The sequence below is a fragment of the Schistocerca cancellata genome, chromosome 3 (assembly GCF_023864275.1).
Source record: "Schistocerca cancellata isolate TAMUIC-IGC-003103 chromosome 3, iqSchCanc2.1, whole genome shotgun sequence".
Classification (NCBI taxonomy): domain Eukaryota; kingdom Metazoa; phylum Arthropoda; class Insecta; order Orthoptera; family Acrididae; genus Schistocerca; species Schistocerca cancellata.
The window spans coordinates 377,489,996-377,502,640 of NC_064628.1; the positions used below are offsets into that span (position 1 = coordinate 377,489,996).

Here is a 12,645-nt window from a genome sequence, read left to right on the forward strand (position 1 = left end):
GCATAAGTAGGAAGTACAGGCATATTCGAAAGTATTTCTTTATGAATGAGTTGTAACTTATGTCATTGAAGCAGTGTGATTTGGCCCTTTCTTCATGTATTTCTCGATAATTAATGTATTTTGGTAAGTTACTAACTCATGGAACGCAAAAATATAAAACTACTCCGTTAAGAAAGTAGAAAACAATGGAAATGAAATGTCATGTGGCGAGGTCCTCCCGGCAGATAGACCCAATCACCTAGTGCAAGTCCTTTGAGGTGACGCCACTTCGGCGAATTGCGCGTCAAAGTAGAAAACAATTAAAACTAAACATTATCCTTAAGACGCATGTGATTGTTTTCTCACCGCTTGGAGCGCTAGTGTCGCTCCAGCTGTCAAACGGTAATCACTTTTGCACAAGAGAGAGAGAGAGTCATGACTGTATTTATTAGACTGTGCTCTGGCGCTCAGCTGAAATGGGTGACGTGAAGTCCTCGCTCATGTGGTACGATCTGTGTTTTAACCGAGAAATTTGCGAAAGTGTTGTTAAGGATTAGATCGCAGCTAAATATTTGTCAGAAGCGAGACTGTAAATATAATTGCTGCTCATTCCACTTGCAGCAATGTGAGCTGTGCTCGGTACTCCTCTAACCTAGCAAAATACAAAAAATTTAGTCTCTGTTGATCCTTTGTGGATGTGAGATAGTGGCTGGTTAAATATTGAACAAAGAAATTCGCTGAACATCCGTGCTTTTTAAGAAGTTCTTCTATTTTGTTTTCGCTACCTGTTTTGGCAATTCATTAAGCCATCTTCAGGACCTATATACACCGCTCAAAAATAATCGCTAGTTTTGAATATTTTTGTGAGTGTAATTACTTCTGCTTCAAAAGCGAATGTGTTAAAGATTCTTGCCGTTTGTGGATTAGATTTAGGAAACAGTTTTTTGCGCTTGACGACTTCTCACATCTGTGTGATTTTCCCTTAAGCTACAGTTGTGGTGGCTTATTTCATACGATAAATAATGTAAATATAACATAACATATAGATTTACTATGTTTCGCATTCACTGATTTAGCTGAAACTGTAGCGAACAAAACCACCTTTGTAGGATAGAAATATGACGTCTTTTTGTTAAAGATTAGGTCTTCAGATGTGTACTAGCAATTTTTTGTTATTAAAGGAAAACCATACTATTCAGTAAACATCTGTACGTTAAAAGAGAATCATAAATAGGCTGTGCTCTAATGCTTGTATCGTATCTCCCAGGGTCCTTAAGTAACTAAATAATAACAAATCTGGTGTGATGTTTTAGTTATTGTTGATTTTTGTGGCGCTACATACTCTCCCTACAGTAAAAACTATGTTACAAATCAATATAAAAGTTAATATTCCCACTCATCCTATATCATATTCATTTTTGTCACTAACATGGCGCTTGCTGTGCTATTATATGATTGTTAGTGTATATGGCGGTGGGGGGGTTGCGAAAACGAGGAAGAGTGTAGCGACCATGGTAGCGACAGTTATGTTCTACCTCCATGGTTATGTTAGTCTTTGACCAAACGTACTTCCGTGATTCAATTTACTTCACCCTGATCGTGGAGTTGCCTGTCTCTGGTGTTTTATCTCTTTGGCTGAGTGTGTTGACAATTTGACATATTTTGACAGGTGAAACTCATGTTGTGGACGTGTTTGTGATGTACAGAGGTGATGTTGATAATATGGACGATTCTGATGTTAACAGCGCAAATGAACTCGTTCTTTCTACGTTTTCAGCAAATGTTCCTGCAACAGATGTCAGTAACGGTAAGTTGTGCTTGATTAAAATTAGTGGTATATCAGACAGGATGAAAAATTACTTACACGTTTGAGTCCACCGTGTGGCAGGTAAGCGTTGTCGTCTGATCAATTAAGCCATATAGCCTGTATTAGTGTCAGGCATTTACACTGTGATCGTATGAGGAAGGTAATTGAGGGAAAAAAAATATCTTCGTCAGGATAGCCGAAGTTACGAACCAATATAACTAGAAGGCACAAATTTTTTACCATCTTATATTTCCTCTTATTTTTTATGACCGTAGGTGTTGTCCAGTGATATCACTTTTAAATTAATCTGATAGTTTCGTGAACATCTGCAAGTCATTCATATGTATGGTGATGTTTTCGTAGTTCTGCTCAGCCACTAATCCGTATGACTATAAACTGTAAAGAAGATAATCGTTACGTACTTTCGTCTGTGAATTTAATGATGAGTTTAATGCTTCTTAGATGGACGATACGTATATTTTTTACGCGTAGTTGGGTAACGTACGCATCCGTGATATGGTATAACGTCAACTACACGCATATGCTACCAACCACTAACAAGTGGATGAATGAGTAATGTTTCTTATAGATTGCTTGATTGATTAATCGGTACGTAGCTGTGTTATATTTCAGTCGTTTTACATCATAGGCCCACGTTAAATTCACCGAAGAGAGAGAATTATTTTTTTAGATTTAGGAGGCCTACTGCAGTTACGGGCATTATTACTCCTTTTTTGAACTGTGATGGATTATTCACTGCTCCATATGTAGGCATATCTGAACGCATAAATTTGAAGAAATCTATCAAGGTATATGAACAGTAGGGCTGTATGCAGTGAATAGACTTCAGATAAAGCACTAGGAAAAAAATCTTCGCAAACTAAAATCGCATCCAGCCCCACCAGGCTTACAGATCTATTACTTCACAGTGAAGAAATCCAGAACATGTAGAGGGTATTGGATATTGACTAGTAGCAAGTGTAGCCAGAGCCATTTGTTGTGAAATCCAAACTGTTGACTCATTCTCTGTGAAACTAACATTACAAGTGCCCTAATCCAATTGCAGGCCCTAGGTATATTTTTGCTCTAAATACAGCTTTGAATGTTGGAGTCAGTTCTGATTGGAAAACCGCAACAATTGACACAAATCGGTACAGTGCTGTATATTAAGCTCTCCCTTATCCTCTTTGAAAAGATGTGTTAAAAATAGTTTTTCATGGGAGATGAAACAATGTTCACCCAGTTACAATAACGTAGTGGTGAGAGTGACTGCCTGTATCATCTGCTGCCAACGTGGCTGATATGTTATTTAGATCAGGATAAAGGACAGTTTCAATGCATTGCTTGACTGGAAATCCATGTAGGTGTTCTGTTTCTTCGCATATTGTAGGGTTTCCATCAACTCTTTAACACTGTTCCAGTAAGTAATAACTTGGATAAACAACTCTGTGACTGTAGCACATCTGTAATTAGTTTTTGGAATGTAGAGTGTGGTGACAGTTTGGATGTTAGTTACAAAGCCAGTGTATGCGAATACAAAAACTTAGATGTGGCAACATTCTGATCTATAGCATAGCCCAAAGTTTAGGTTTGGTTGAAAGGTGAGTGTTAGGTTTTGAGTTCATGAAGTGATATCAAACAGTTTATAAATTTTACATGCATGGCAAATGAGGGCATGAGTGAGGTAGATTCTGGTCTTGGATGTTTACATGTTTTTAGCACTGTACTTGCTGTAAAGTAATGTATGTCGATCTCTGTTCAGTTTAATTCAGAAACAGTAAAATCAGCACAATGACCACACATGGGTCTTACAGCTTTACAGAGATCACGGTAATGGAACATGGAGAATACAATGTACTATGATCACATGAAATAGTTTCCCAGACTAAAACCTGCTGAAAAAATGCAAAAGTCTATGGGAATTTGTTACAGATAGTTCAATAAATAAGGGTAAGCAACACTCTTAAGTCCTACTGACTGGTGCTGACTGAATCAGTCACCAGCATATAGTGAACTGGTGTAATCATGGGGTTCATGTACATTGATTGTATATGAATAACTACAAAGTGTGTTACAGTAATTCTTACTGTGCAGTACAGCCTATATGGTTTGTTGGTTACATTCTGGGATGGAGTGTGAGCAGATGATTGTTTATATGCCTCTGTGAGAGTTATTTGTATTATTTTGCCTTCACTATCTCTGTAAAACTAATTTCCTGAGCAGGTTCATGTTTTTACTATAAAACCTAAAATTTTGAGGTAAATTCATAAAATGAATTTCCATGGAGATTTTCTTGTGCATAATATGTACATATATAAAACATGAAACATAAAAGTGGGAGGCAGGGTGGGGTAGGGAACACTACAAAATTTGTGTTCAACCTTGGACCCGTCAAAGAAGCCTGTGGTAATTCCCATCTCCGTTCTTTTTATGCTCTTGGGCTGTCAGATGGTAAATATTACATTTATTTGTCCAGTATTCCTGGAAGAGTCTCATTGCAAGAAAAATTACACATTTTGACCATCCTGCCAGTTAATTAAAACCTGCCATTTGCTTTATCTACAACTGAATATATGTGATGGTTATTCCCCTTCACTTATTGTGAGTGAACTGACCAGAAAGCATGTAGCATGTGTAGTTCTATGTATAATCTATAGAAATGTATTACTAATTGCTTCAAATTCCTGTCTACAGGGTAGCTGACGATACGGATTTAAATATTTATTAAATACAAAATGAAAGCTTTGATGTTGGATGGTATAAATGACTGCTTGGTTCATGCTTCATATCAGTCATATTTATTGAGCCACAAAAACAGAATTTAAACAACATGAAAATGTGTGGAAACATGACCTACATCAAAATAGAAAATACACATTCAGAGGAAATTAACATTAGTGTTACAAGTAGTGTTTAATGTGATAAACTGTAGCCTAGTGATACGGCCAAGTAATGACTATGTGCATCAGTACGGTAAAATTAGGAAGGAAAGTGTAATAAATATATGGTGGAAGAAGAGTCCTGTATTACTGGAAAGTCTTGAGTGGAATGTTGTGTATACATATTAAGTCTGATCAGCAGAATTTCATTTAAGAATGACTTATTTGAAGGATACAGAGTATTTAGTAGGCTAGCAAAACATATTACAAAGAGTTTGTATAAAAGTCAAGGATATTTTAAAATACCGTGGGATAAACATTTTCACTTCATTACAATACTTCCTCCAAAAAAGGAAAAATCAGTGATAAAAAAAAAAGAAAGAATTATTACTGTTTGACTTCCTGCTTGCCAGCCTCTGCCTGTAACAAATTAAACTGAATTCATACAAGTGACTGTGTCAGATTAGCCAACTGGTTCTTTCCATCTGTATGTTCAAACATAATTTCCCCATTCAGAAATCTTTCATGGGCATGGAAGTGTTGGACCTCTACGTGTTTCGATAGTTGATGATATTCAGAATTTTTTCTTCACTTACATACTCACTCCATCTTCAGATTGCTTTATTGTTATTCCAAGGAAACTACCAAGGTTACCTGTTACATCAAATTCACTATGTAATGTATTCAACGAAGCTTTAGTTTCTTCCTCGTCACTGCCAACAATTAGGCCATCGACATAAATTGCTACAGGAAGTATATTTTCATTTTGTTCATGATTAAACAAATAAGGATCTGCTGCATGGTTTTCTAAACCCATGTTATCTCTGACATCTATAAAACTGTTGTTCCTGCTGTGTGATGCTTGCTTGAGTCCACAAAAATTTTTGTTCAAGAGACACACTCAATCTGTGTTATCTTTGAAAGCTCTGGTTGTTCCATATGCTATATATACTTCATGTTCCAGTATTCGGTTTAAAAAATCTGTCTTCACATCAAAATATTTTACAGCATCTTCTGTGGAGCAGGTTTTGCTAGCAACATTCAGACAGTGTCATAAAATGAAACAGAAATTAATATGTCTTCACAATCAATTCTAGCATCCTGAGTATACCCTTTACCAACAGTCAGGATTTGGAGCAATTACTTCAATCAGCCGCAATTTTTCAACGTAAACCCCAGCAATTCTGCAATACATTTGCAGGATGTTCAACTAACACCCCTTGTTTCTCATAAGTGATCAGATCTCCTCATTACTAGCTTACTTCTCTTTTTCCATCTAATTCAACTGCAATACTTCAGAAAAACAGTTTGGATCTTCATCTACATCAACTTTTGTTGTGATAAACAATTTACCATTTTTCATCCATGCTGGTTTTCTTCATTATCTTCTTTTCTCCACTATATCTTCTTTAGAAAATTGACAGTCTTCTGCTTTAAAGAATTCTGTTGATTCCTTTTTAGTGACTTAATACATGACTTCCTTCACTTTCGCCAAAACCAGACTGCCTTTGACTTTTGCCCTGTTCTACTTCAGGTACCACGTCTGTCCGTTTTATACCTGGGAATTGTTGCTGAGAAATATAAAATTCAGTGTGATCACTATGGAAACTGTGAACTAATTCTGACCTAAAATTTATGTTGTGACTTATGAGTACATCCTTTTTAGAAGGAATCTAGACTGTAAATCCATCTTTGTGATTGAAATATTGTATTGTATTGTATTTTTATTGATCCAGGCAATCATAGTATTGTACAGCTGTACATATGATATTGGATCAGTCAAGAGAGCTATTTACAAGTAATTTTTACAAATTGATTTTTACATTATTTTGTAGCAAGGAAATTATCTATCTTAAACAAAACAGTTAATACAAATTTTTACAAATTGATGTTTACATTATTTTGTAGCAAGGAAATTATCTGTCTTAAACAAAGCAGTTAATACAAATCATAGAACTGTAAGGTTGTACATACGATATTGGACAGGTCAAGGGAACATATTTACAAGTAATATTTAATAAATTGATTGTACATTATTTTGCAATGAGGAAGTTAGCTATCTTTAACAAAACAGTAAATACAAATGTTGTATGGTAAAATACAAACAGCCAATACAAATGTAATAGTAAAGTAGTCCAGTGTCTTTCATAGACATGCACAGTGTATAATAATCCAGTATATTTCGTAGACATGCACAGTATATAATTTTCAGACCTAATTGAACATTTCTCATATTGTTTACATTTTTAACCCCTTTCAAAAAAATGATCAACTGCATAAAAACAATGATCCAAGAGATATTTTTTTAACTTATTTGAGAAGGCTCTTGGGTTCTTTGTTGCTTTGATTTCATTGGGTAAATTATTATACATTTGTATCCCAACATTTAAAACACTTTTTTGGTAGCAGGTAGTTCTGGACTGAATCATGTGTAGGTCAGATTGCTGCCTTGTTGCATAGTTATGAATATCTCCATTGAATTTTAGTGTGCAGTCATTGTTTAACAGGTATGACTTGACAAATGAGACGATATTATAAATGTAAGCAGAGGGCAGTGTCATAATGCCATTTGTTTTGAAATGTTGTCTGCATGATTCGTTATGTCTTAGATTACATATTATGCGTATTGCCTGTTTTTGCATTTTGAAAATATATCTACCTCCAGGTGAGTTCCCCCAAAATATGATTCCATACTGTAATGTAGAATGGAAGTAAGCATAATATACATGTATGAGAACAGTTTTTGTGACTGATTTTTTGAGTATTCTTAAAATGTAACACACAGTTGAGAGCTTTTTTGAGATATAATTTGTGTGTGTCTCCCACTTAAGATTTCCTTCAAGCCATATGCCAAGAAACTTGACAGAGTCCACACACATAAGCTCTTGGTTATTTAGAATCACATCAGGCATTTCTTGTTTTTGGGATGAGAGTCTGAAGTTGATGTACGTTGTTTTCTGTATGTTTATAATCAGTTTGTTCTCGTTGAACCATTTGCTGAGTGATGACATAAGTGGTTTAATTTTTAGGTTGAGGTCCTCGGTATCAGTACCTGTTATTAGTATGCTTGTGTCATCGGCAAATAGTGTGGTATGTCCTGTAGCAAGCTTTGTGCTTGTATCGTCAATGTATAGCAGAAACAGTATGGGTCCCAGGATTGAGCCTTGTGGCACACCATATCTAATGGGCATTGTGTCAGAGGAGTGGGCAGTAGATCGATGAGTGGTTGTATACCCAATTGGTTGTCCAAAACATCTTGTCATCGTAGTTGGAATGGGGATATTTAGTTCATATGGATATAGCAACATGTGCCAAATATTCTGAGGTGATAGTTTTCCTACTGTTATTTGATATAGTCAAATTGGGAATAAAGTTATCTGTTTGTTAAAAATTGTGGATTAAAAAAAACCTTTATTATTCGAGATCACAATATAATTTTTTTTTTTTTAAGTGATAACTATTCTCAGCTGCATTAATTAGCCGTCTTCAGACCACATTTTTGTTTTGTTTAGTGTACACCACCAATTGGCAAGACATGTCATAATTTTGTTTAAGCTGCATTGCTTATTATGTAACCATGTTTAGGAGATTGTTGAATGCCATGCATAACAAAGAAAAAAAAAAGAAAAAAAATTCTCATCACATACATAGTGAGAACATAACTGACAGGCATGCTATTCTGAAGACACAGCATCAGAATAAATGTATAATGTAGAATCCATTATCAGAGACTTTTGTATTCACTGTGTAAGTTTGTTGTTACTAACTACATTTCTCAAGCGAATGTAAGTAGCATTGGTTGCTCATGATAGTTATTTGTAAACAAGGAAGTGTCAATGTCAAAGCAGGCAGAAGACCGTTAGTTTCCATGCTGTGGGAACTTCCTTGTTTGCAGATAACTGTGTGTGAGCAACCATTGTTGTATACATTTACTTGTGTAGCGTACTTAACAGGCTTGCACAGTGAATGTAAAAGTCTCAGATAATGGAGTCAACGTTATACATTTATCCTGGTGCTGCATCTTCAGAATAAAATAACCATGTGATATGTTCTCATTATGCACATGTGGAGATTGTTTGACTTTTATTTTTGTTATACATGGCACTCAGTGATGCCATAAACTTGGGTTGCATAATAAGCAGTGCAGCATAAACAAAAATACGGTGATGTGTCTTGCCAATTAATGATGTACATAGAAAAAATTGTGATCTGTAGATAGATAATTAATATATTCAAAAACAGTTGACAATAAAAAAAATTAGACTTGCAATCTTGACTAATAAAGTATTTTTCTGAATACACCACTTTTCTACTGCTTGATTGTATTGTAATTGGTAAGGGGATTTGTCTGGAACTGAGGAACTTAGAGTAAAATTTATGATATACATTGCCTGAGAAAAAGAAGTGAAGTACCAGATGAAATGGTTGGATGCATACAAAGTTTTGTACACATGCCAGCCACTGGTGGGTATGTGAATGCTTAAAGCTACAATTCTGGGCCTGGCAGGTTGTATAACAGATGAGGGGTGTGAATGGTATCAGATACTGAGTGACACGGAGGCACGCCAGAGTTAGAAACGGACCTTATTGTGTTTCTTCATTTGGCCTGCTTGTCAAATCTTGCAATAGCCAGATTTGTGGGGCATTCGGATGTGACAGTGCCCCATTGTTGGACTGCATGAAAATACGAGAGTGGTCATATTTGTTGTCAAGGATCTGGTCGAACACATCTGATCGCGACAACAGAGGTTTGCAGTATTAGGCACGAAGTGCACTGTAACATCCTCGAAATCTGCAGCTTTCCTCCAAAAATAAGTAATGGATTCCCTGCAACATTCTGTGTCATCCTGCACCAATGATCAGACTAGCGGCAGCCCAACTGGGGAGTTACGATCCCATGCTGCTGCTAACGTTGCAACACAAACAGCTGCGTTTGCTGTGGTGCCATGAACAGGAAGCATGGACTGCTTTTCAGTGGTGTTGCATTGTATTCAGTGATGAATCATGATTCTCAAATACCGCACATGATTTGTTGGCTAGTATTGTGGTGATTTGGGTCAAGGTCCCAGTCTTCTCATGTTCTGGAGGGCACAGCAGTTTTACTCCCGTTATGGTGTGGGGAGCCATCAGGTTGCAAATGGTAGTGGTTGCGAAAAATCTGACAACACACTGATACATCTCGGATATCCTGCATCCTTATGTGTTACCTCTCATGTGACAGTGTCATAGTGCTATTTTTCGACAGTACAGTGCTGGTTCACATGGCACAATTCCCTATGAATTGTCTGCATGATGTTGAGGTGCTCTCATGGCTAGCAGGATCCCCAGACCTGTCCCCGATAGAGCATTTATGGGACCAGATTGGATGTCAATTCTGTCTCAGTGCCAGTATCCAGGATATAAACATTTTTGTGCCAACTTGCCTCAGGAGAGGATACAATGGCTTTATATGATACCTTTACTGACTGCATCAAAGGGGATGAACATCATACTGATAACATGCATTCATACTACCAAATGCTTTGTAAATTTGACTCAGTGTTATCAGTGCAATAAAATTACATTCTCCCTCAATCCATGAAGTTTTTTGGCTTTTTTCTCCTCTTCTGGGTGCTTCACTTTTTGGTCAGGAAGTGTAGAGTTTTGTATTGTGAGCTTGTGTCCAGTCCTTTTGGTATTTTACTTGAATTCACCATCTAACATGCAGCTTCAGTAATTTGGCTGCACCATTTTGTTCAGGGATTTAGGGTGGAATAATCAGTAATTATGTTCCCTAATCTATGAGGGAGGTCAGGTAAGTAAGTAACACACAATAACTTTTTTCTCTCCTAGTATTGCAACTGGAGTGTTGAAATTTCACGACAATATAGTTTGAAGTTTGTACTGCAGATGGTATTTCATTTTCATGCGCAGCTGTAGTTAGAGAGGCCTGAACTATGAAATGAACATGGCTCACGTATTACTGTTCTAAACTTGTGAAGAGCAGCAAAATGTAATTTTATATTTGTTTGCCAAACGGCATGAACTGAGTGAAATTTATAGGGCCATGCATGGCATGTATAGGCTTGACTGTATGGACCATATCAATGTTCTTCAGGTGGTGGTCATTCTTTCAGGAGGTCCATGTGAACCTTAGTGTTTCACCATGCTCCAGGCAACCAGTAACACTGGCAACCATGCAGAATGCTTGAGCCATTGAGGAGGCAGCATTTTTGAACAACGTGTGTGTGTAACTACGAACCTTACCACAGCAGTTTGTCATTTCCTATGGTGTGGTGTATGATACGTTGAACTTTTGTAATGCTAGTGCTTGCTGGGTGCCTAAGAACCTGACAAACGCAACAGCCAGCGAATAATGACAAGCTTGGATCGCTTAATGTGTTACGCCACAGAAGGGCATGAGTTGCTGAAAGAATTTATCACTGGGGATGATTCATGGGCATACACATCCAAAACCAAGCAGGCAGAAACATTACCAGTGCAAAAAAGTGACTCAGTCTGCTAGGAAAGTGCTTGACAGTGTTCTGGGATATGCATGGTGTGTTGTTGGTGGACTTTGCTGAACATGTGACCACTGGAATGCTGCAGCCTACATTAAATCTTTGGTTAAGTTGTGTCATGCCCTTTGTGACAAACATCACAGTATAAATGCTGATGGTGCCAGACCTCATGACAATGCTCACTCCCATGTTGCTGCTCCTGTTCATGAAAAAATGCCAAATTTGTGTCAACGGTTCTGCAGCGTCCACCATACTGACCGAACTTTGTACTGACGGTCTTTCATCTGTTTGGTCCTGTGAAGAAAGTCCTGGCCGACCAAGGCTTTGTGACAGATGCAGAAGTGAAATCAGCAGTCCACAGGTGGCTATACTTCAACTAAACAGACTTCTATGAACAGGGCATATTTCAACTGACAGTGCAGTGGGAGAAATGTGTTGAGAACGCAGATGACTGTGTAGAAAAGTAGATAAAAGATATAAGTCCATTTGTGATATTTTTTTCTTTGTTTTGTTATCTATTAAATTTTCTGTTAGTAAAATTATTGTGCGTTACTTTCCGATCTTCCCACTTATTAGCAATTCCTTAACTTTCTAATTAAATTCTTTGCCTCCATCACATTTAAATTGTTTAACAGTATGTCCATTGGTTTGAGCTTTTTTAAATTTTTAAGCAAATTATATACTTTATTTTTGTGTTTCAGAAAGGAAATTTGGCAAAATTTACTGTGACAGTCTTTCAAACTTGCAAAATAATGAACACTTGCAAATGGATGTCCGTTGACATCTGCATGGGTTAATTGACGAGTAACTGTGGAACAGTTTGCGTGTTGTTTGAATCAAATACTGTACATCTTTCCTAACACACAACCATAACAAAATTCATCCTTGCAACATTTAGTTTTGATCTAAAGTTTCTTCAAGGTATTATTGATATGTTGTTTATTTTTATGATGGAATCTTTTGTTGAACACTTGCAGCGTCTCTGAGGAGGTCACTAAATTCCCTTGATTGCTCTTTTGTGGTCTGACAACACGCATATTCAACATATAAAGTCCTTTTCCACATAGCTTGTCATGATACTGTAGCTGTTGTTTTCTCCCAAATCCGGACACTTTTATAGTTGACTATTACATGCTGCTGCTCTGCCTGAGAAGAAAGGAGTACTTGCATCAGACACACATTAAACATTGTGCATTCTAGCACTTTACCATTCATTGCATTGCCTGATTTCGATACCAACTGTTCCTTGACCAAATCCACGCACATTGTTACATTCTTTTCCCAATGAACACATAAGGAAAACAGTCACTTATGAAAAAACTACTGTGATATCAAATTCATGTTCTAAAGTATTCAGAAAAGCTGTAGTTTCTTTCTTGTCACTGCCTGCAATAAGGCCATCATCAACATATGAGGGTGATTTGAAAAGTTCTCAGAATCACCAGGAGAGGTCAGCGCTAGCGCAACTAGTTGTTCACAT

General features: G+C 36.9%; 1 protein-coding gene across 1 annotated transcript in view; it reads left to right on the plus strand.

Moving 5' to 3' along the window:
• The first annotated feature begins 1,631 nt into the window (after nucleotides 1-1,631).
• The window catches only part of LOC126175071 (putative sodium-coupled neutral amino acid transporter 7), a 70,370-nt gene continuing 59,356 nt past the window's right edge, over nucleotides 1,632-12,645 (plus strand). Inside the window, exon 1 of the mRNA XM_049921598.1 lies at nucleotides 1,632-1,786. Coding sequence (XP_049777555.1) covers nucleotides 1,678-1,786 — 109 coding nt within the window. The 5' untranslated portion in view covers nucleotides 1,632-1,677. The remainder of the gene's footprint in view (nucleotides 1,787-12,645) is intronic.